Raw genomic sequence first — 24,947 nt, forward strand, 5'->3', positions numbered from 1 at the left:
ATGCTCTCTCGGAGGCTATGGAGTGAAATCAAAGCTTGCAAATCGTCGATTGCGTTGGCGAGCCGGCGAGCTTCTGCTTGCGGCGGCGGTAGAAGATGGTACGGATTGATACCGATGGTGATTGAGCACTCTTCGAGAGGGGAGCGCGCCTACGACATATTCTCCCGGCTGCTCAAGGAGCGCATTATTTGCATCAATGGCCCCATTTCCGACGATACTGCGCACGTCGTCGTTGCGCAGCTCCTCTTCCTCGAGTCGGAGAATCCTTCAAAGCCGATTCACATGTACATCAACTCCCCCGGCGGAGCCGTCACTGCTGGTATTTTGTTACCACATTTGTTTGTTGTTTTTGCTGGTTAATTGGAATAATTTGCTGAAAATATATGGAAAAAAAATGATCTTTTCAGATTTTTTATCTATCAGTTTACCGGAAATGGTGTTGCAGTTCCATGAGCATAGTTATGGTCCAGAATCTTTTCATTTTGAACATAGTTTGATAAATTGTGCACTTTGTGTAATCACAATAGCAATTTATTTTCAAGAAAGTTCATCCCTCTAAACGTTTTCAGTTTCTCTTTGTGGTCAATTTATGAGTTACAGAATCCTTTGTGTCCTTGATAGTCTGTGGATATTGCTATTCATCGAAGTCAATAAGTTAGCATATCATGTTCTATAACCTTGGAAGTTCTTGAGAAACATTATTGGTTGCCATATTTGGAGCTCTATTTGTAGTTGAAATAAGGGTTCTAGATTTGTCTTATCCTGATTATTTATCTGTTTGATTGTTGTAGGTCTTGCCATCTACGACACCATGCAGTACATTCGGTCTCCAATCAATACTACATGTTTAGGCCAAGCTGCATCGATGGGTTCCCTTCTCTTGGGAGCTGGTGCAAAGGGGGAGAGGCGGTCACTCCCAAATGCTACGATCATGATCCATCAGCCTTCGGGTGGGTACAGCGGGCAGGCTAAGGATATAAGTATCCACACCAAGCAAATTCTTCGCATTTGGGATTCCCTAAATGCGCTTTACTGTAAGCACACCGGACAACCTATTGATGTAATTCAAAAGAATATGGATCGTGATTATTTCATGACTGCTGAAGAGGCAAAGGAGTTTGGACTTATTGATGAGGTCATTAATGAGCGGCCGATGAACCTGGTGACAGATGCTATTGCTGATGACGGAAAACATAAAAATTCAAGCTAGATATTCTGGTAAGTAATACAGCTCGTATAATTTCATTTATCCTAAACACAAATGTTGGAACAACCCATATAATTTCATTTTTGATATTGCAAATATCCTTATGTGATGAAGATAATATACAATTTGCTTGACTTGCTTTTCACTTGTTTAATCTTCTCATCACATTAGTTTATGTTATCTTATTATATACATTTTGATTATTTTAGATTTCTGTTAGAGAGGAGCTGCCGCCCGATAGAGGACATCTAAATCTATGATATTTATTCTTACTTGGGGTTGAAGAACAAGTTAAGCAACTCATGCTTGATATGATACCTAACATGAAATATTTTTAATTCAAATTTGAATAAAGTCGAGCCAAACCTAAGAATCAATCTATTTGATGAGCAGTTGAAAGTATTGATGAGTTAGCAAATTGATTTGATGGTAAAGTTTGTTTCTGAATGTATTATCTTGAATCCGGAAACTTGTTAGTAAGGTTTATCTTTTTTAACTATGAGGCTCAAACATAATTTTTAAGCTTGTGCTTGGTTCGCGAATTAGAAGAATGCTTTCTGTTGACATATTTTATACAATTTGATAACACCAAGGGGGCATATTACATTGGAGCTCATATAGTGTTTTTTTTTTTTTTAATTTTATTTTATTTTATTAAGGTGGTATTCACATAATCAAATCGAGGGATCTATCAATTTTATTTTATAACGAGCTAATCTAGTCGAATTTCTGCCTCAAGTTTTCTTTTCTAATAGGTGAAGTCTGGTCATTCATTCTATTAGTTCTTGGATCAACACGTACCTGATTTACTATGACAATTCTTAATATGACTATCGGGAGATAGTCATATTTTGCACATTGCATTTCTTCCTACTTGCCCTTCCATACATGTTTCCATTTACAGCTCCTGCAAAATTATTGAACTTGCTTTGTTACTCAAATGCAGATACATTCATCCCCGGCGCCATTTTCTTGACGACACATATGGACAATTTTCCTGTAGATGAATCGGCGCGGCATTTGGGGAAAATTTTCTGATCAAATCAAATCAAGTAGTAACTCCCTCTATACACCTCCTCCCTTTTGTTCTTGTTGCTACATTAGTCTGCCCTTGCTTTTCTGTCGATCTGATTTTTCCGGATAAAATAAATAGAGTTTCTTTGTTGCTGCTTACAGTTTTGAGTTCCTTTCGACTATTTTTTTGGCTCGAGTACGTTGACATTTTTCAAAAGTGCCTGCCTCGAGCTAAACTCGAAATTGGGCATGTTAGAACTGCTAGCTCGTTTAGGTCATCTCCAATCCGTAAACTCTATTTATGCCGTTTTAACTTAAAAAATGCATTTGCTTAGGCAAAAATACGTTTTGCAATTAATTAGTAAACAAAACGAGCAGAAAAAATAATGCAATTCACTGTGTTCAATTATTGTACGTATTCTATGGGTTTGGATATTGCGCAATATGGGTTCAGTTACTTTACCTGAATGTATTGTGTACCTTCTATATCGATCAATCATTATTTGTTATGTGCATTTAAATTTTCTATTTTATTAATTTTTTGTTTTAAATTTTTATTTTATTATTATTTTTTGTTTTAAAAATACACATGAAGAATCGTGATTGTGTTGTATAGGAGATGTGCAATACATTGGGATAAGAGTAACTGAACCTATGCAAAATATATATATATATATATAGACACATTGCCGGATGTTGACCGTGGCGGAACCAGCCCTGGAACTAATGCATATTATTAAGGCTAATTTACATGTTTAACAAATTTTGTGTTAAGTTTCTAAAATTATACAAGTATTCTTCCATTCAAAATATATATTATTTGATGTAATCCATTGTATTCGATTGACTTGATCAGTTCCATTTGTAAAATTATCCCCGCTATCAAATGTCCAAATCTTACAATATTTACTCTAATGTCTTTTACAATCACTTTCATCGATTAGTGTATAATTGATTGTAATTGGAAAAAAAAAAATAAATAAATAAAGAGATAAGATAAGGATAAATATAATTTTGATCTCATAATTATTTCTATATATACTTCAATTAAACATGCTACGAAGGGTGTGTTTGTTTGGTTGTTTGGATTTTGAGTTGGCATTTGAATAGTAAAAATTTTGAATTTGAATAGTTGTATGACCTGATAAAAAATGAAAAATAGTTGTTTGATTTGATGTTTTTAGGGAAAAAAATTAAATAAATAGTATAAATCCAATCTAATGCCCCAAAACAAACACACTCTTAAACGACATTTAGGCTTTGCAAAACAAACACACCCTTATCCTTTCCCAAAAAAAGAAAAAAAAAAAAAAGAAAAAAAAAAAACATTTATCCTTATTTACTATATTCCTTCAAATTACAACCAATTACTCCGTCATGTATAAATGTACATTTTATATATAAATATTGGAATATTTAATATTTTACTAGTAAAATGTAATAATCTTTCTAAATATATATGAGACCATAGTTATTTTAGAGAAAAAAAAAAGATACTTACATGGTAAAACAAATAAATGGATTACCGACAAAAGAAAAAACAAAATTATAATTTTTCTTTTATAATTTTTTTTTTTTTTTAAATTGCAAGTAAACGAAGCCCAAGCATGAGGACATCACTACCACAGTACGTCTATAAGACACACCAAACGACTCAGAGAGTCACGCGCGACACGCAAAGAGACGAAAAGATTGCAGTGGCCGCAGAACCAGCGCCAAAATTCTCGCTCAGATCTGCTCAATCTTAATCTTCGTTGCCTTATATCTTCACTGCCTCAAATTTTTGATGAATATTTATGGTTTTTCTATTGATTTTCAAGCGTTGATCGCATTTGTTATTTATTGTTAGGAGTTGATTGATATCACAATTTAAGAGTCGCGCGCAATCGCTAGTGTAGTAGTTTTCTGGTTTACAATGAATTCGGAGAGGTTTTTGCGAGTGAATGATAATGGAGGCGAGGTTTTTTCGCACACTGGAACGATCGGATCATCGTCGTCGCCTCCGAGATCGGTGCCAAATTTATCTCCGCCGTCGGAGGAAGTTAACGGTGGGGCTAGTTACATACTACACACCGTTTCGAAGTTCGATACGCTTGCCGGAATCGCAATCAAATACGGCGTCGAGGTATTTCTCCATTATAATCGCTGTTTTTTTGTTGTTGAAGTTCACTATATTTTGCTTTCATTTTCCCTTTGCATAGAATTGCATTGCTGCTGTTATTAATTTTGTCCGTATTTTGTCATATTAGATATGGTGGAAAAATGAAGAACTGACGTTTTTTGAGATAGAAGTGTAATTTGATTTTTGATTGTTTACGCTCCAAAGATCTATGTATTTCCGAGCTTTGAGATCTTCTAAATTCAAAAGATTGTAGATAGTATGCTAACTTAGTTATGTTTTATTTGGAATCCCCTGTTTCTCATTCTGAATTTAAATGTTCTTCATCAACAAGAGATGGCAATTTGGCATAGTTCTCTTGTCTTAATTACCACATATATGATTTGGGTTTGGTATGTCTTAGGTGGCTGATATAAAGAAGCTAAATGGATTGATGACAGATCTCCAAATGTTTGCTCTTAAGACAATACAAATACCACTGCCTGCGAGACATCCTCCTTCCTCCAGCTTGTCCAACGGCAACATCCCTTCACGGTAGTTGGGCCTTTTAAATTCTTAATTGTTTCATTTTGTGCTGATTTCCATATATAGAGCTCCACCCTTGTAGCGGAAACCTGGAATCTTACTAAAAGCTTGATATCAGACACTCATTGGCCCAGTTAATTCGACAGTGAGAATTGTTATGATAGTTTATATTTTCATTGGCAATATATAAGCTGTTTAAAATCTTTGTAAATCAAATTATGTGCTTGATGATATTAAATGAAAATTGAATCTGATCTGCAGAAACGTAACCTTTGATCAATGTTCAGTGAATTTGTTATTGATCTGTTTTGATTATGCTCAGTGTTCTTGTCACTATGTGGATTCTTAAAATGTAGATAAACTTTTCTCGAGCTTGGAAGCCAATGTGAGCCCCTGTTTAAAGTTTATTTATGAGACGGCGCAGTGGCGACATAACTGTGTGCTTTGTGCTAGAGAAGAACTGACATAGCCGTCCTGTAGATATTTTAAGTTCTAGTACTAGTTCAGATGGAACAGCATAGAATCCTTCTTTGAATCCACATGCAGTAGTAACAGCAAGCAATTGGTTATTACTTAGAGGTATTATAATCTAGCAGAATTCTCATGTTTATTGACATATGGATATTATAGTTGATCAAAAGTGTTGAAGTTCGTCGTAGTGGCAATTGGGCCGAGTCTTGCAAGCCGGGACCTGGTGTTAATAGGGCAGGTTTGAATTCAAAATCCTATTTCCGAGGCAGGTCAAGGATTTTAAGATTTTAAACCTAGCCGACTCTTTCTGAATCGATCCCATCGCGAACCTCCTAAAATGATCTCTGGTAAACCCCTAGCCGAATCTAAGAGCCTACAAATTAATGTCAAAAATGCAAATCACATTAAGAGAACCATGTGTGGCAGATAAGATCTGCAGGAGTCGCAGGTTTGAACCCATGACCTCATGGTCACGAGTAACCCATCCCTTACGGACTTAGCCTTGTTTTTTAACCTAAACGTGTGATTAGGTAGATACAATAATATTATAGATCTCAATCCTTCAAACTAAACACAGCCACCCTTATACTATTGGCTTTTTTTTTTTTTGGATGTATATAATTGAAATATTCAAGTTTCATCCTGCATACTCAAAAGTTTAATCTAACAACTCTTAGGGGGGTTACATCTTGCAGGCCAAGGAGCTCTCAACAAACAGCATCCAGCCAAAGGTGCTCAGATTTATTCGATTTGTTTCCATCATTGAAACTGAAATCTTCATCACAGCAAGTCTCGGGCATCACGACCACCTCGCAAACTCATCACATCCATAACCATAATCCAGCACTTCCAAAAGGTGCAGCAGCAGAAGGTTTTGAAATGGTCCAAAACCATGGCGACGAGGCTGAGGTTCTGTCGCAAGTAGCCGACAACGGTAGATTGGGTAAACTAACCGAGAATATGGTGAGACGACGTCAAAAGTCTGAGGTTGATTTTACTCCCCAAACTCCGGAAAAGATTCTCAAGGAGGCGAACACCAAAAGCAATTCAATTAAATCGATCAATGGAAAAAGCTGGCCAGAGTCAGCTATATGTGATGTCTCGGAAAGTCTTGCAGAAGGAGGGCCTAAGACAATTCCCATAGGCTTTGGGGATTCGTTGCGACCAGGTAACATCAGCGATGCTTGTAAGTCGTTAACTCCATGTAGCTTACAGGATTTCGAGGACAACATATTGTCATTGACATGGCTGGCATCGAATCAGCATTTGAAGCCCGGTGTTCCAGCGCTGTCAAGCACAACCACCACCAGCAACCCGATGCTCGGTCTATCGAAGCCAATGAGCAGAAGAAGCAAGGCAGCTGTTGATTAAGTTGGCCCCCTTTCAACCAGGTAACCTCTGTCTCTCTAGGCTTGATTGTGTGAGATGCTTGTGTATCAGTGTAAAAAAAATAAAAATTAATATTTATATTTCTATTTATTTTTATTTTTATTTAATAATTTGAATAAAAAAAAATTATCTACAAGTGTATTTTATATAAATTTATATAATTATATAAATTAATAAAAAAAATATTTAACAATCCTATCAAATTCATATATAAATCCATAAGTAATCAATGAAAATCAATTAATAAAATCCACTCAACTCTGCATGGACTCTGTAGATTTAGAAAATTCATAAAAATTCATAGACTTTTTAAAATTTAATAAAATCCTATAAAATCTTAAATGAATACACGTCCCTAAGTCTTCTTTCAATTTTACTATCTCCTATTTTAATTTTAGGTTATATTCTCCTTATCAAATACATACTCACAGACTTGTAGTTCAATGAGAAGGCTGTTACTAAGGACAGTCAAGACTCATAAAGTAGCTCAACATTTGCAAATTATTTAGCCATAGAACATAACATTAAATCAGCTTCGACACCAAATGAACAACATAGGCAGCAACACAATTCCTCATCACACAAAACTACAAAAAAGTAGGGAGAAAACAATTACCTTACAATGTCGAAAAAACCTTCTCGGCCGCGGCTACCGTCTGCTGGATGTCCTCGGCCGAGTGGGCCAAGCTAGTGAACCCGGCCTCGAATTGAGAAGGTGCAAAATACACTCCTTCCCTCAGCATTCCCTGGTAAAACTTGGCGAATTTCGCCGTATCGCTCTTCTTCGCATCACCAAAATTGTAGACCGGTCCGTCCATAAAGAAGAATCCGAACATCCCCTTTATATACCCGCCCGAGATCGCATGGCCCGCCTTCTTTCCGGCCTCCAAAATTCCCTGAATAAGTTCGCCGGTGATCTTGTCGAGGTATTCATAGGTTCCGGGTTCTTGCAACCTTTTAAGTGTGTGGATCCCGGCAGTCATCGCCAACGGGTTTCCACTTAACGTCCCGGCCTGGTACATTGGCCCGGCGGGGGCGACCATTTCCATGATTTCTCTTCTTCCGCCGTATGCGCCGACAGGGAGTCCACCGCCGATGATTTTCCCGAGTGTCGTAAGATCGGGAGTTATTTTGAAGTACTCTTGAGCGCCGCCGTAGGAGAGACGGAATCCGGTCATAACTTCATCGAAAATGAGGAGGGCGTCATTGTCCTCGGTTAATCTTCGGAGAGCGGTTAGAAACTCGGGCGTCGGTTGGATAAAGCCGGCGTTACCGACGACGGGTTCGAGGATGATGGCCGCGATTTCGCCTTTATTTGCGTTGAAGAGGCTTTCGACGGTTGAAATGTCGTTGTACGGGGAAGTCAACGTCTCGTAAGTAGCGGCCTTTGGAACGCCGGGGGAGTCGGGGAGTCCGAGGGTAGCGACACCGCTCCCGGCCTTGACAAGGAACGGGTCGGCGTGGCCGTGGTAGCAGCCTTCGAATTTTATGACTTTTTCGCGCCCGGTGTATGCGCGGGCTAGTCGCAGTACGGCCATGCATGCTTCGGTACCGGAGTTGACGAATCGAACCATTTCGATACTCGGTACGGCGGAAATGACCATCTCGGCTAAAGTGTTTTCCAGGAGACATGGAGCGCCGAAGCTCGTTCCTTTCTTCATTGTTTCAGACAAGGCGGCAAGAACCTACGGAACGTCAATCCGATGAGATAATCAGAAAAAGAACTGTACGAATACTCCAATCGACCGTAGTTAGATAACTCGAACTAATTATGACAAAAGATGTAAGATTGTTCTATAGATGTCTTCAAGACGCCCAACAAACATAAAACTTTTACAAACAAACTTACCAATATCTACAATCACATCAAACTAAACACTGATCACAGAAAAGCCAAGCTAACAACATGATCATAACAAAATTAGAGCTACATCCAAATCCATCGAATAACCAATTATCCTTTTAAATGCTCAAGCAATCCAACATATGCAGAGGCTCAAAGATTAAAACAGAAATTTGGTCATTTTTCACAGTTATGGGGTAGCAAGGAAACGAACCTCATCGTCTGCGTGGCCAATAATGGCTGGCCCCCAAGATCCGACATAGTCGATGTACTCGTTGCCATCAATATCCCACATATGAGAACCCTTGACAGAATCAATCACAATTGGCTGGCCACCAACGGATTTGAAGGCACGGACTGGGGAATTTACACCTCCCGGCATCAATTCCTGCCATTTTCAACGAAAATTTCAAGCCTCATTCAACATATTGCTATAACAAGCAATGGATGTTGGAAATTAAAGCATCGTGTTCTTCCTGAAAATGATACAAGGGTGCCCTAGCTGCAGCAATGTGATAAGCTATGAAAATTCACACTCTACAGGTTGAAAGTTTTATTTGCAAATTACAAAGATGAGCATATATGCTGTGAAATTTCTTATTCTATGTAAAGCTCTTCAGCAACCAAATATTAATTTGCATATGATCACACGTTTTTCGATTATTGAATTCTGTTGATGGATTGAAACTACCTCCGATTTTCTCTTGAAAAATCCTAAAATTAGAAGCAAATCCGATGATATTAGTTTCCGTTAGGTGCAATTCTACGCAGACTACTAGAGAAATTGAAGCCTCCTACCAATCAACAAAATCGACTATCGATTATGACGCCGATAGGGTTGGTTACAGAAAGTAATAATCAATCCTCGTCGATCTGTTAATTGAGGAATCAATCACTGCATTACCTTGGCGGCGTTGAAAGCCTCTTCCGATTTCTGGAGAGTGTATGCTTTCTTCTTCTCCTCAACCAAAGTCATTCGGACGACTGAAGCAGACGGTCTCTGGCGGCGGCGGACAGCTGCTTGAGTCAACACTGGCGGACAAGACACCCTAGCACCTGTAATTGCAGTCGCCATTCTGGTGGTGACGGTGGCGGTGGCGGAGACGGCGGTTGGTTGAGAAGCAGATCGACCGGAGACGAAGATAAGAAATTTAGATAAGAGGAAATTTTCGAAGCACGATTTTGCCGTTCGATTGGGGGCGTAATTTATCCGACGGCCTCATCTCCAACCGAGCCGAGCCGCGCCGCCGAACCCGACCGGGAGTATTTTTCAATTACAAAATAAAAAAATGAGGAAAAATTATTTTTATGTCATTTTATATTTATTTTGATGTCAGTGATTTTTATTTTTTATTAATTTGGTTTCATTAACAAAAAAATTATCAATTTTTTTTTTTTTTATTATAAAACACAAGTTAAAATATAAATAGACATCACATGTAGACATGTCCTGTTTGTACATTAATCAATAAGATTTAATTAAGATAAACATAACTAATTGCAATTAAGATGAATAAAAATGGGACTAATCTCATTGAGAAAAAAGACACATATCTTCGAAATAAAAACATAACCCAAATCTACTGTACAACAACGAAAATTACCACAAAACGAACAATTTTTACATCACAAGCAGTGATAAAAAACACACAATTTGTAATTCTATAACAAACAAGAATAACAACAAAAAAACAACCTATGATCTATACAAGGATATTATAACAAACTCTTTCTTTATTAAAAAAAAAAAAAAAACCCGAAACACCCAAACCCAGATCGCATCCCGCCGATCGTCGTCAGCACAGCCGCGGCAGCGCCCGGCCGTGCTGATGCGGGGCGAGCTTCACCATTCTCGCCATCTGCCCCTTCATTTCCCGGCACACTTTTTCGAGCTCGACCACCCGCCATTGCATCCTCTCCAAGTTCAATTTCATCTCCTCCTTACCCTCTGGCAATCCCTCGTCATTATCGTCGTCGTCATCGCCGTCGCGCTCGTACAGCACCAGCTGGTAGTCGCGCGGCGAGTTACTGCTGCTGCATCTGTCGTTGTTCGGGGAGTCCAGGCTGGCGTGCTGAGTCGCCAGCGCTTGGACAGTGATTCTCGGAGGGATTCTCGGGTTTTTCGCCAGATCCTTGCAGGCTTCCAGGCTTAACTTTGCATAATTCAGACAGCGACAGAGCCGGGATCTCTCCTCTAATGAAAGCCCCGGATGCGACTGCAATAAAAATTACAAATGGATCAAAATCGAATTTTTTTAATCTCAAAAACAATATGAGCTTTGCATAGCCGTGTAAGAAAATATCAAGCAAACAAACTAATCATGGCTTTGTTTACTTAGAAAAATTTAAACTTGTGATACTATTCATCAACAATAATTAAAAAAAAAAAGAATCACGTCAAGTACATTATTTCAAATAATACTCCAATTTTTTACTATTTTCAATTTCAAAATTCTAAAACAACTATCGAGCCAATATTGCTCAACATGATCATATGAGAAGATAAATATTTTGTTGATTGATTTACAAATCGATCGGAGTAAAATTACTGTTTTGTTATTCGTATTGTTATGATATATTCGAACCCGATGATACGACGCAAAACAGACGGTAATGTGAAGACAAGAAGTAGAGTTGTAAGAGTCACAGGTCAAGCATAAGTTGCAAGAAGATGAAGACAAATACACACATATATATACATATATATGTATGTATGTATAAAATATTCTTGATTTAAATAAGGCAGATTTTTGGGAAACAGAAGAACTCAAATCGAAGATTTTGAAGTTAAGAAACAAAGCAACATTTCCAATTGAAAAACACATATTCTTTGTCTTATCTATCATTGTTTTGCATTTGTGTTTTTGTGCCCCACCCCACCCCACACACCATTGATCCGTTATCTCTAATGCAACAGGGAGAAGGAAGACAAGAATGGATAACAAATGCAATCGAAACAAAAAAGAATGGAAGAGAATTAGGCCGTGTAATAAACAGATTACCTCAAGATAGATGTCGATTGCTCTATAGACATGATCGAACGAATCCCTCGCACAATCCGGCAGGCTCTCAGCGACGCCGACAAGTTTCGATATTTTCAGATTGGGATCGGGCGCGATCTCCCCTAAATACATATCGATCAGCCTCCCGACTTTCTTCATCTTTGCCAACGACATCTCGTCGTTGTGATGAACAAACAGCCTGATCAATCTTATTACAAGGCTCACATCGTACACGCCGCCGCCATTGCTCGATGACGACGACGACGGCACCAAAAGATCGTCGAGTGTCGCGTGATCGAGCATCCCGCCGATCAACTGTTCCAATGCAGCCTTTCGATCTCGGCCCACCCCGAAACTTGAGACGATCCTTAATACCCAAAAAAGGAATCTGCAAGAAAATGCAGCCTTCCCAATCGAAACGACGCCGTGAGCCGCGGTATCCACCAGTCCAGCGAATTCAACGCCGCGGCTGCCGCCAGAGGATTGGAGGGCGGTTTTGAGGTAATGTAGGAGGAATCTTGTGAGGACTAAATTGTTGTTATCTGCTAAGAATGCACCCATCGATTTGAGGAAATGTTCGATGGTTTTGGGGCTTAGAATTGTGAGGTCTTGGAACCACCAACACAAGGCTTTTCTTGAAGAGGACTTTCGTCGAACACTTGGTGGGCTTGAACTCCGGCCAGTGTCTGGCGATGAAGACGAAGAACACGGCGAATTGGAGAGGAAATTGACGTCAGATTTCTGCGCAATCTTCGCGAGAAGAGAGCAGAGAAGCTTCTCGATCAATCCAGAGGATTCGGCGGAGGAGAAGAAAGGCTCACAGTTCTTGAGACAGGCGAGGATTTCATCCCAAGTCCAGTAGAAAATCCCTTCGAGAAAAACCTCAGTCTGGTGGAGCAAATTGACCTTCGAAGCCTCCTCCGTCATTTCGAGGAACACGGCGGAGCAGTAGAGGAGGGAGACATTGGCGACGGTGATCGGAATCCTACCGCCGGCGTAGCAGAATCTTGAGACCAATTCGAATCCGTATGGACCGCCGGGAAAATCCCCAATTTCGAGTCCGGATTTCGTGATCTGATTTTCCTGCTCGATTATCCTCCCCAACTTCCGCGAATAGTTGCGCAGAATTGTCTGCAATTAAGAAGAAATTGCGGGAATGAGGAAAGAATAAAAATGGCGTCGAGTATGTACGACCTACCTGGGAGAGGAAGAAAGTGTGGTAGGCATTGATGCGAATTTGGAGGAAATCGGAGAGGTGGTCTGACATGGTGGGATGCGGCTGCTCCTGCTGGTTCTGAAGCTGAAGATGGTTAGCATTGAATGAAGAAAGTGTAAATTGGGGATAACTAACAAACAGACAAAGAAACAAAGAGTGGCTACTGTACTGTATATGGAAACCAACCTTGCAGGACTGTGAGTCTGAGCTGTATGTATACGTGTATGTATATATATATATGGGTTTGTTTTATATTCTGAATCTAATATTTTTATTATTTGGACTTTTTTTTTTTCTTATATGTTTTCTTTAGTTAATTTTTTTTTAAAAATTTTACTATTTGGACTCTGTTATTTGGATTTTGTGTTTCCGAAAAAAAATATATATTTTTTTTTTATAAAATATCACATTAAATATTATTTTCATATTAAATTCAAAACAATTTTTTTTCAAACTCATCAAAAGAAACACACCAAAGAAAAATTATATGTTTTTTTTATTTTTTATAAAATATTTCATCATATATTATTTTAATACCAAATATAAATAAAATATTTTTTAAATTCATAAAAAAACATATATTATGTTATACTCCTTTCGTCTCAATCCAATAGTCCTATTTACTATTTTTGTTCGTCTCAAAATAATAATCTTATTTACATAAATAACTATATCACTGTAAAAATATCTTTACTTTTTCATTATTATTACACAATTGTCACTACTTTTTACACTAATACACAAATAAAAAATCTTTTATTCATACTTTTTATCCACCATCAATATTTTTTGAATTTTGTATCCAACGCAGCCAAGACTATAGTTCTGAGACTGGACAGAGGGAGTATAGAATTAAATTCTATGGGCCAGTGGTGGTTTTCTGAAGATGACAAATGAAACCAGGGCATTCCCATTTGGTGGCCCTTCGTTCTTCATTACGCATTCTATGCAATTTTTTATTTTTTATTTTTATAAATATGTGGGTAGTTACTTTTTTATAAATCAATAAATAAATAAAATTTATGTGGGTAGTTACTTTTCGAGTATATTTTACACGGTTGTTTGGAGTTTGGATTTTGAGTTAAAAATTTAAATATTAGAAATTTGAATATTAAAAATTTTGAATTGGAATAATTGTATTATGTAATACAAATAGGTATTGATGAGATGTTTTTATAAACAGTCTTCTATCACTAATATAAGTATTTTTTGTTCTTTTTCTTTGATTTGTATTACGTTTTGATATAATAATTAATATTAAAAAATTAACATGCAAATAATAAATATAAAATTTTAAAATAGTCGAAAAAAATATAATATTAAAAATAAAAATATATATAATTAATTTAATATTTTTAAAAAATATAATAATCAAATCGCATATTACGGTCACAAATTTATTCCAGTCTAGGAAAGCTATCCATTACAGAAAAATAGTTTTTAAGATATGAAATAAATGTGAGAGGACAAAGAGTGCATGTATTTATTTATATAGTAAATGAAAAAGGACAGTATTGAGGGGGGTGGTTTGTCTGATTCATAGGATTGATAGATTCTTTGGTCTGCCAAGTCAATAATACCCATCTTGCAATATTTCTTGTGACTTTTTTGGAATTTTCTATGTGGTCTCCCTTTCTTTGTTTTGATTTGATTAGAGAAATTTTAGTATAAATTTGATATTATATTTTTTAATATATATATTTGCAAAAATAGTAAAATTTAAAAACTTTGAGAAAAAAACACACCCTTAAATTTATTATTTTGAATTATTTAGTGGTGTTTATTTTATAATTTAGTGAATATAATTCTCATATATTTACTTTTATATTTTAGCTAAAATTACAAATCACTATTTATAATTAGTATCTTTAAAAATATTTTAATCAATACATTATTACACTCTATTCGTTACACGTAAAATATTAAATAATTTTTAATTTACATTAAAAAAATAGACACGTAGATGAATGGAATATATTTCCGCCATAGCATAATGCATGTGAAGATGGGGCCCTCTATTTTAAAATCCATATATTTCTATGGTTTGCTTTCTTTTTTTTTTAATTTTTTTTTTATAATAATATTATTATTTATTTTGTTTATATTATTGTAAATTGCAATATACTAATTGTACTTAATTGCATAATCACAGCCTGTGACCATTGGAAGTGTCGTGTTGCTTTAATTTCAATAACTTTGCATGATATTTATTATAATTATAGCAACAAAAGACTATCATTAAATGATGCATATGCTATCAAATGTTTGAAAATTATAAAAATATTTTGATCATTGTGATGATATTTGGATTAAAAAAAAAAAAAAGTATTATATTTTTTTAAGGCGAGGGTTACACTCTAATTGAAAAAATTCAATCATAATGTTGACATTACATAACAAAGACACAATTAACTATAGATTAAACTTTATTTGATCATAACATGTATTCATAGTTAATTTCAACGCAATTTATAGTAAAAAATAGCACAAGTATATTTTTTTTTAATAACATGAGAATTTATAGTCGCTATCTTTCGGGTGTTGATAAACTTCTGACCGAACCTAATAGTCTGCAAATTAGATCCGACAAAACATATCACACTAGGTAAATCATATGTGACATGCAAGACCTGTAGACGTCGGGGTTTGAACTCATGACCCTCACAGTTATGAGTTTATCTCTATAACACCGGTCATCGGGACAGGCAAGGAAAGGCCGAAATTAAATTATTGATTTAAGTTTTGATTTAAATAGTATCTTGATAGAATATTTTGTAAGAAAAATGAATATATATATATATATTTTTAATTTAGAACTATACATTACTAAATACTGGTGATTTTAGTTTCAAGTAAAAATCAAACACACTTATTCACCAAACTCGAACAAGTCTTTGCTAGATAGATATTATGGAATATAGTTCCTTTTGATAAGTGATATGCAACTTTTAATATATTATGACATCAACCGTAGATTCATTAAGTTCTTGAGTGTAGTTGAAATCGAATGCTAACTATGATGAATATCCTAACTATAAATATAATATAAAAACTAGAATGATTTTATATCACCTTATTTCACCGAGTCTCTCTTTGAGACAGTGACTAGATTGTTATACTTTTTATGTAGATCCGTAATGAAATCTAAATTCAATTATTTGTAGAACGATATCAATTCATCCAAATCACATAAACTCAACCCTCACCACAATCAACAATCATTACTCATGCATATTCAAGACTACAAATCTACATTTTCACCGAAAATCAAGTTTTCTTAGCATAAACAACGAAAAAAAAAGACATTTTTATTTATCTTCGATCAAATCCGCAATGTACAAATGCACGCCGGCATTATTGCTATATGGCTATTATAGCTTCCGGCGAGCATTATTGAGTTGTTGACGGCTTGAAAGTTGCTATTGATGCTCGTCGTCATCACAAATTCTTCTCCCATCTGATTAACGGCGCTCTCACCCTCACGCATGCTCGCCCCCATGTTGTTCCCTTCTAGAGTAATAATTTGAACTCCACGGACTTGATTGTAGTCGACAGTAGAGCTATTGCCACCGGATTTTATTATTCGACAACGATTGGAGAGGGCATAAACGAGCTCTCTGACATCTTGGTCGAGAGCCGTATGCCTCTTTGGAGCGGTCGCCATGGATCGACGATGTTTCACGTTGTAATGTGATCGAGTTTTATATATATGTGTCTGTGTGTGTTTTTGTGCGCACACAAGTATGTAAGAATATAGTGAATCGTGAAGTTTTTTTGACTAGCAAAGCAAGAATTTTTGGTTTTTATAGAACCTTTGCTAGCAAATGAAGCAAAGCATATATACACTCGCTTTAAAGATGACAATGGGTCGGGTCTATCTAGCATCGAGACCAAATTCAAATATATTGTATTAGACTTGAAATTTTAATCAGAGACAATTATATCTGAAACTAATTAAGACATATTCGATAAAATTTGATAGATTTGGACTCAATATAAATCAAATTTTATGTTTTTACTTTAGAAAGTTTATAGTCAAATAATCTCAAATAAATAAATCAAACTCAACAAAAGTATATTTACAAACTATACTTAAATCTTAGGCCCAACCCGAGTTTAGATAAAATATAGGACAATATATGACTTATACCTAATCTAATATTCAAATAATTGGATTCAACTCAATTAATGAGCCGAATCTAGATTATGTCTTGTGTCTATCTTTGATACGTTTTCACTTTTAATAAATTTATTCATTTTAAATATGTTTAATAAATATAAATTAATTTACTTACATTCATAACCTTTTAACATATATTTTCCCGTCCTTTAGCAATATATCTATTTTTTTTTTTATTTTAGTCTGTCCCATAACAAAGTATTTAGTTCTTCTGTACTATCTATCTAACATTAAAAATACGCTTCTAATTTACAATATATTACACAAATGTCATTACCTTTATATCATACGATACTAACAAGGGTATTTTAATATTTTTAACTTAATTTCTACTACATTCTACGGATGGAGTATGATTTATTCAAAAAAAATTATTTCTATATTTCTTTTTAATAAATAAATATTTTTATCTATATTTAAAATTTTTCATATTTTATAAAATTAATTTATATTAATTATAATAAATAAATATATTTTGTATTTATTTATATTAATTTTTTTACAAAATAATATTTATATTATATATATTTTATTGAGATATAATTTTTAAAATATTTAAATATATATTAAATTTTTTTTTTAATGATATACATATTAATTCTTATATAAAATTACCAACAAAATAATAAAATTATAGTACTATTATAATCTGTTATTATTAATTTACTAAATTTTTACTATTTTAAATATTTGTGTCACTATCCAAACGCATCAATTATTTCTCAATAGAGATAGTAGAATGATTCAAATGCATGAATAATTACACGACTGTTGCATTCCATTTGCATGTTTAGCAAATTTTATTACAAACAATTTGACTACGTAAATCACGAAAATCCAATTACACAATTAAATACCGCCATTTATTTCTTAGGATTTACAGTTTTAGCTGTTTTATATTTAAACAATTCGAAATTACAAAAATATTTTAAAGAATCATATATATATATATATTAGTTATTTTGTATTATTACATGTATATGTTAGTATTATTTTTTTAGAAAAATATTTTTAGTGTCAATATATTTGAAAATTTTGTTATTGTATAATATATATTTCCCGTCTCAATTTAAAGTATCATTTTTATTATTTTTGCCTTTTTCATTTCAAAATATTTTGTTCTTATTTTTAAAAAAGGTAAACTATTTTTTTTAATCCCGTAACTAGACCCCTTATCATTTTAGTCCCGTAAGTGGATCCTGCTGCAAACTAGTCCTATAAAGTGAAATATTTTCGCTGTTTTAGTCCTCCGGCGCCGGAGATGCCCGCGTGGCTCGCCGGAGGTGACGTATTTGCCAGGTGTCGCTGACCTGGCGGACACGTGGATTTTTTTAATTTTTTTTTCATTTTTTAATTTTTTTTTAAAAACTTATTTTTAATTTTATTTGTCTTTTTTTATTTGGTACAATTAAAAAAAATTTTAAAAATGAAAAAATGAGTAAATAAATCCACGTGTCCGCCAGGTGTCGCTAACCTGGCTGGACACTTGGCGGACACGTCACCTCCGGCGAATCACACGGGCGTCTCGGGCGCCGGAGGACTAAAACAGTGAAATTTTTTTACTTATGGAACTAGTTTGCAACAGGCTCCACTTATAGGACTAAAATGATAAAATGGTCCAGTTATGGAAATAAAAAAAACAGTTTACCCTTTAAAAAAATAATCTTAATATTAAAATACCATTAACTTTTACTCAAACCACAAACATACCATACCACTTGCAATTATTTTATCAGCAAAAATATTACAAACTCTCACACTCTATTATTTAATAAAATATTATTATTTTTTAATTTACTATAAAATTATATATAATCCCTTTAATTAGGAACGACAGGAGTATTTTTTTTTATAAGTTATATGTATAATATAATTATACCTTGAGCTGCAACAGCCACTAATCGAAAGTGCGGATCGATAAATTCCGAACGAAATATTATATATATGTACAATATTTTTATAATATAATAGTGTGTATGTTTTATATATTCGCATTTTTTTAGATACAAAGTAGTCCTTTTCAATTATTAACTATTATTTATTCCTTACAAGGTCCCAGGATCCCAACACCTAATACCGCATTAAAGAGGGGGCCCGTCATTTGAAGCTGAGGTCCAGGACCCCGCAAGAATAACCCTAATTATCGACGACGTTTAGGTTAGGGCGTTTAGACTAATCTGGTGGCTACATGGTCAGTTTCTTGAAGATGAAGTTCGAAGGTATCCCTAATTTCCTACGAATCAATGCAAAAAAATCTACTCATTAATTAAGGTTGAGGATCAATTTGTAGAGAGAGATAGAGATAGAGATATAGAGAGAGAGAGCTTTCTTTCTTACTGGCTTGTGTCGTGTGATGTAAATTCGGCAACAAACTCCCATCTACTCAGATTCCGAGTTAATCTCCTCACCCTTTTGCGCTTTCCTTCCAAATCTCAACTGCTCAGGACTTAAATTCACCAAAAATTCCCATCCCAATTTTGTGTCGATTTCGTATACTCAACTTAAATGCGGGAGGATGGCGTCGGCGACGGCGGTGGCGGTAGGGTTTCCGAATTGCTTAGGTCGGACATCGAGAAGCAGGGGATCGAAGAGCCGTCGGAGAATGCTGCCGCCGTAGGCGAACCGGAAGACTCCGCGGCGGAGAAGATTATCGACGTGGTGGTGGTTAATTGCGGTGGCGCCGGCGGTGGCGGTGGAGGGAGCAAGAGTGAGCCCCAAATCGAAAGGGATCCGACTCCTGGCGAAGAGTGCAGGTATGTGTTTTGACTTCATCAACTGTTTGCTTCAATTTCGTGATTCGGTTGCTCGAATTAGTGGTTTCTGCTGCCTGGAATTTCGTTGAATTGCTTGAATTTTCCATGAACTTGCCAATGTGCGTTGGATTGATTGAGGATTGACTGATAATCGATACTCCTTGCTGGTTCGAGTAGAATTAATTATTGAAAAATGGTTCCACTAAATAATTTGATTCGAGAGTAGCTGAACCTCTGCAAATTCCTCGTGTACGAGCTTCCAACATCTGCTTGAAGCTCCATCAATTCCAAATTAGGGATTCATAGCTTTCTAATGGTTTCTATTTCGGATTATGCTGCAATGGTGATTTGAGCTATGTGCTAAAGTTAGTATTGTAAACACTTTTAGCTACTCGAAAGCTCGTATTCGGATCAATAATTATGTTAAACAAGCCATTCTTTAGCTCGAAATTGCTCAATTTTTTTTATCAGGACAAGGAGGCTTTGTTCGGCGAAATAAACGAGTATAGCTTGATGAGGATGGCTGATTTACCATTTTTCTTGAATCTTGCTTGCTGTGTAGATCTTTTTTGACAGAACTAGAGCAAAAGATTTAGTTTATCAAGTCATGTTTGTTCAAATTTTGAATTTGTTCAATGAATTTGGACTCAAATTGAATTCTAGTCTCCAAAGTTTCACCTCTGATCGGTTAACAATGGGATGCCTATGAGGCATAAATTCCTTTACTCAGAGTCCCGACATGGCGTCAAAATCTTTTTCGAAAATTTGAACATATACCATGTTTTAAAGGTATAGTATATTCTATAATTCTTCGTCCTTCCTTGCTTCGTATGTCTGCGCGATCATAAAGAATCACCCAAATTCACTTTTGTGTTGAGGATAGAATTTGATTATAATCGCCCTGGTTCTTGTTGAACACATCTTCATCGATGAAATGAACTTCTGTCATTTTCTTGTTGGTTTCACTTACTTTACCTGCTAAAATCATTGGGATATAGGCTCGGGTTTTAGCATGACTTCTGAGATGTTCGGTCGAGAAATTCGAACCAATCTTAATGAGCGATTACATTTTGCAGGGTGTGCCAAGAGGATACTGAAGAAGCATTGATCAATCTCGGATGTCAGTGCCGAGGCGGTCTTGCGAAAGCACACCAATCGTGCATAATCAAATGGTTCAGCACTCGAGGTTCCAACAAATGCGAGATTTGCCAGTAAGCCTCACTTTTCCCTGAATATCATATCTCGACCCACAGAACAGCCATAACTAAAGCTCAACTGCATTTCTTGAACAGGGAAATAGCTTCAAACATAACACCACCCGACCCCCAGGCAAGTGTAGGTACTCTATAATCGAATATATCCATAACACTCGATTTCTCTGTAAACCGATCCCTCGCCCGACTCCATTTCTGACAGACGGGCTACTGGATTTGGAGGGTCGATCCGGCGTTGAGAGCTCAAGAACGCACAAGGGTAAATCAGTCATATCCTTTATACATAATTCGATAATTCGATTACTGATTAAGTTCTTTGCAACAGGGCTGCTTTAGTCCTCTCTGGGTCGCATTCTCGATTCTTATAGGTGGGCTTTTGCTCGATGTGCTGATTTCTGTAATGCTCGGTGTCTCCGCACTCCCTGTGAATATCATCATCGGTAAAACATTCCCATTTTCACATCTGAAGTCGTAAAAATCGAAAAAAATTTAAAAAGTAACGAGCGAATTATTGGCGCAGGGGTAATCGTGGTGTTGGGACTCGGCACAGCTCTTCGACTTGCCCTGGAATTTTGCCAAGAATGGAATGTTCGGAGGGTGGTGCAGCGGGTGGAAGCAAATGCCAGCCTCGGCTACCATCCGGCGTTGTAGGCGAGAAACACGACTTTGTATATAAAATGCACACCAGGTCAGATCCTTAAGAAGGATAAATTTCTTGTCGACATCGATCTTTCTTCTTGTTTCGGCAGTTCATTGCATTTCTGGGTTTATATATATATATATATATTGTTGGGAAAGTTTTTGAATTCGATCTATTGATCGATTCCGTGGCTCCGAATTTTCGAACGTATGTTTATGTGTTTTTTGTTTTTATTTTCTTAGTTCTAAAACATGTAAATTCATGATCTTATGTATATTGTTTTGTCCATGTTTATGCTGAATTGAAGCTGAAGGTGATCAATGGTTGTTTATGTCCTGATTTGTATAAGAAACTACATTGTGTGGTTCAATTCATGTAACTGCCGTCAATATATATATTTTTTCTATTTTTTTTGTTAGAAAAATCTGAATATTGTATTTTTTATAATATTTATTAAAAATTATATATATATAAACTTGAGTGAAAACACTTTTACTTTTTAGCAAGTTAGCTTAAAGATTTCATTGTTTTTATGATACAATTTGATACTCCCTCCGTCTATCTTTCCATTTGCTTTTTGTACGGAGTTTTAATCTATCTATTTTTTTGTACGGAGTTTTAAATTAGAAGAGTATTTGTAATGTTAGGTAGAACGGAGAGAGTATAAGATATTTATAATAATATTAATTTGTTTTTTCTTAGATATTTTAATTTGATTAGTAATAATATTAATTATAGAGTATTAATATTTATTAGAATGTGTCATAATCAATACAGTTGATTGGCATAAGTGAATTAATGCATGACATCATGCTTATAGTTAAGATATTTATTGCAATATTTATAAAAAGTATGGTACTATTTATTGAATTTTTTTATATTACTATTATTAATAGTAATACTATTTTTTTCTAAAAGAAATCCTATTAGATTATGTCAAACAAAATATGACATTAAATATTTTATCTAAATGGAGTTTAAGATTTTGTTTATAATTTTTTATATTATTTATAAATCATATATATTCTTTAGAAAAATCACATAATATATATTTTCTCTTATAAAATACTTATCAAATTAAAATTTCATAATCCTATTCTAAAAGTTTTGTTTAAATAACAGAAAAATTTCAAGATTAATAAAAAAAATAATACTATTAAATATCTAGTTTGTTCATTTTGTGTTTTTTATTAGATGTATTTTTTACTATATTTTTTTTTAAATATATATAATGATTATTAAAAAGATATATTAATATATTATTATATATATTTTTTAAAATATTAAAAATTGATTATTTTTTATATAATGAAATAATTGTAAAAAATATATTTGTTAAATTATATATATATATTTATATCAAATAATTTTAACTAAAAAATAAAAATAATAATAAATATGACCTCCAATATGATTATATTGAAAACATGATTGTGAACATGACCTAGAAAATTGTTGTGTTGAGAACATGGACATGAATATGGCCTAAACGGCCGTGTTCAGTCTCAGTCAATCATTTTGGAACTAAAATTGATAGATTTTTATTTGAGTTGGACTTAAAATTGATAATTTTTTTTTGAATGAGACCAAAATAGATAATTGTGATATTGAATGAGACTAAAAATAATTTTTTCTCAAATAATAAATATAGATATATATAGTATATTAATTTTTTAAAATAAATGTGTATAAAAAATGCACAAAAGAACACACCTAAAATATGTATTCTCTCTGTCCAAGATAATTGACCTCTTTCAACACCGTATTTAGGTAACTATATCTACTTAATTAATAATTGTGAGTTATGATATTATATTATTATTTTTTATATAATTAATAATATTAATAGTTGTAAGATAAATTTAATATGTATGCTTTAAAAAATTAGAATAATATATGTAACATGAATATCATGTTGTAAAAAACAATTTTTTTATAATATAAGCAAATAATAAAATATTTATTTTTTTAAAATTTTTATGTTTAATCCAAATAGACTAATTTTAATAGACGGATGAAGTATTATATAATTAATTCAATTAATTTATATTTAGCAAATATATTATAATTTAATAAATTTTATTCAAAATTATTATAAAAATAATAATAATAATAATAAAAAAGAGTATAAATTATTACGGAAAGTGGGAAAGTAGTGAGTAGAAACTTTTAAAATAGATTTATAGGAGTAAATGAAATTGAAAATAGATCGAAAAAAGCATTGAAGATTTTAGGCGGTTGAGTGCTTATAATTAATGTGTACCGTCCTCTGCTCATTCATAATTTCATTTCACTTCCAATTTTTCAGAATACTAGCGGCGATGATAGTTCTTGCGATAGCGACGGAGCTCCTCCAGTTGGCGGCGGCGGTGGCGCGTGTGTTTGATCAAATCCTGCAACGCGCAGCTCTCTCTGTAATTCCGGTGGGGCTTGGCCTCCACGCGCCGCCGCCGACTGCGATTCCGTTCAGGACTCCTCTTAGTATGACTGCGGTGGGAGTTCTTCCTCCTCTTCTATTTCAATTCCATTAGACAAAAATCTCGCGTTACTATTAATTACTACTTTCTTCACTGCATCTTTGTATATTTTATTTTCCGTAATTGTATTTTAATTTAATATTTTGCTTATTATTATTATTATTATTTTTTATTTTTATTATTTTATTTTTTTTGCATATTGTGCAAGTGAAATGAGGAATCCGCCGAGTGCGATTTCTTTCGGGTCCTCCTTTAAGTATCTTTAATTAACATTATTAGTGTGTACAAGATTTTATCCCATTATTTCGGGTACGTGCGAGAATTTAGGAAAAATATAATTAGTAAATAATTAAAAAATATATTAGTAAAAATAAATATAAATTAATATTAACATGACTAAATAATTTAGTTAAAATTAAAAATATTATAAAATTTTAAATTTAAAATATAATTAAAGTATATAATCATATTTTAAAAAAAAAAAAAAAATATGAACAAATTAAATAAGATAGATACAAATTAGATGAGATCGAAAAGAGTAATTAATATAAGATTTTAATCAGTAAATATATAATTAAATTAAATTAAATAATATTATCCAACTAAACTCATCCTCACTGTATATATATAATAATTTTAAAATGATATTTCTTAAAGAAAATAAAACAGTAAAATTATATTTTTTTAAAAAAATTATTCTAACCTAAAAAAATGAAAATGGCTAGTGTTGGTTTTTCATCACTGTTTTGCGACCGCATCTTCGCCGTCCACGTGTGACTATGTTCCAACTTTCAACGGCTACGATTATATTGATCAGACCGGTTTAACAATGGAAGAGAGAATAGGATTATAGGACATAAGGTTATTGGGCCTATTGGGTGAGGAGGCGGCCAGCCT

General features: G+C 34.3%; 6 protein-coding genes across 10 annotated transcripts; 3 read left to right on the forward strand and 3 right to left on the reverse strand.

Annotated features, from left to right (window-relative positions):
- On the forward strand, window positions 1-2,608 carry LOC127264242 (ATP-dependent Clp protease proteolytic subunit 2, mitochondrial-like). The gene is made up of 3 exons (XM_051293708.1): window positions 1-319; window positions 792-1,218; window positions 2,154-2,608. The coding sequence occupies exons 1-2, from the start codon at window positions 1-3 to the stop codon at window positions 1,208-1,210; spliced, it is 738 nt and encodes a 245-aa protein (XP_051149665.1). The 3' UTR covers window positions 1,211-1,218; window positions 2,154-2,608.
- Window positions 2,154-8,878, forward strand: LOC127264240 (uncharacterized). Of its 4 annotated transcripts, XM_051293707.1 has the most exons (6): window positions 2,154-2,259; window positions 3,813-4,346; window positions 4,744-4,874; window positions 6,032-6,504; window positions 6,600-6,727; window positions 8,759-8,878. In XM_051293707.1, exons 2-5 carry the CDS (start codon window positions 4,137-4,139, stop codon window positions 6,701-6,703), a joined length of 918 nt encoding a protein of 305 aa, XP_051149664.1. In that variant the 5' UTR covers window positions 2,154-2,259; window positions 3,813-4,136; the 3' UTR covers window positions 6,704-6,727; window positions 8,759-8,878. The 4 variants fall into 4 exon arrangements, with proteins under 4 accessions (XP_051149664.1, XP_051149662.1, XP_051149663.1 ...); XM_051293705.1 differs by having other exon boundaries at window positions 6,032-6,727; XM_051293706.1 differs by lacking the exon at window positions 8,759-8,878 and having other exon boundaries at window positions 6,600-6,798.
- Window positions 7,165-9,802, reverse strand: LOC127264239 (glutamate-1-semialdehyde 2,1-aminomutase, chloroplastic-like). The gene is made up of 3 exons (XM_051293703.1): window positions 9,473-9,802; window positions 8,783-8,956; window positions 7,165-8,410 (listed from the first exon to the last, which is right to left on the reverse strand). Exons 1-3 carry the CDS (start codon window positions 9,641-9,643, stop codon window positions 7,343-7,345), a joined length of 1,413 nt encoding a protein of 470 aa, XP_051149660.1. The 5' UTR covers window positions 9,644-9,802; the 3' UTR covers window positions 7,165-7,342.
- Window positions 9,803-10,078: 276 nt separating this feature from the next.
- On the reverse strand, window positions 10,079-12,963 carry LOC127264238 (BTB/POZ domain-containing protein At3g19850-like). The gene is made up of 3 exons (XM_051293702.1): window positions 12,769-12,963; window positions 11,571-12,701; window positions 10,079-10,784 (listed from the first exon to the last, which is right to left on the reverse strand). Exons 1-3 carry the CDS (start codon window positions 12,835-12,837, stop codon window positions 10,365-10,367), a joined length of 1,620 nt encoding a protein of 539 aa, XP_051149659.1. The 5' UTR covers window positions 12,838-12,963; the 3' UTR covers window positions 10,079-10,364.
- Window positions 12,964-16,108: 3,145 nt separating this feature from the next.
- On the reverse strand, window positions 16,109-16,450 carry LOC127264007 (uncharacterized). The gene has a single exon (XM_051293332.1). The coding sequence runs from the start codon at window positions 16,448-16,450 to the stop codon at window positions 16,109-16,111; it is 342 nt and encodes a 113-aa protein (XP_051149289.1).
- A 2,727-nt stretch (window positions 16,451-19,177) lies between these two features.
- LOC127263322 (uncharacterized) lies at window positions 19,178-21,914 on the forward strand. Of its 2 annotated transcripts, none has more exons than XM_051292294.1 (6): window positions 19,178-19,719; window positions 20,796-20,930; window positions 21,012-21,054; window positions 21,136-21,192; window positions 21,259-21,373; window positions 21,454-21,914. In XM_051292294.1, exons 1-6 carry the CDS (start codon window positions 19,472-19,474, stop codon window positions 21,582-21,584), a joined length of 729 nt encoding a protein of 242 aa, XP_051148251.1. In that variant the 5' UTR covers window positions 19,178-19,471; the 3' UTR covers window positions 21,585-21,914. The 2 variants fall into 2 exon arrangements, with proteins under 2 accessions (XP_051148251.1, XP_051148252.1); XM_051292295.1 differs by having other exon boundaries at window positions 21,012-21,048.
- The last annotated feature ends 3,033 nt before the right edge of the window (window positions 21,915-24,947 follow it).

The sequence above is a fragment of the Andrographis paniculata genome, unplaced genomic scaffold (assembly GCF_009805555.1).
Source record: "Andrographis paniculata isolate CXL003 unplaced genomic scaffold, ASM980555v1 Contig69END, whole genome shotgun sequence".
Lineage (NCBI taxonomy): Eukaryota > Viridiplantae > Streptophyta > Magnoliopsida > Lamiales > Acanthaceae > Andrographis > Andrographis paniculata.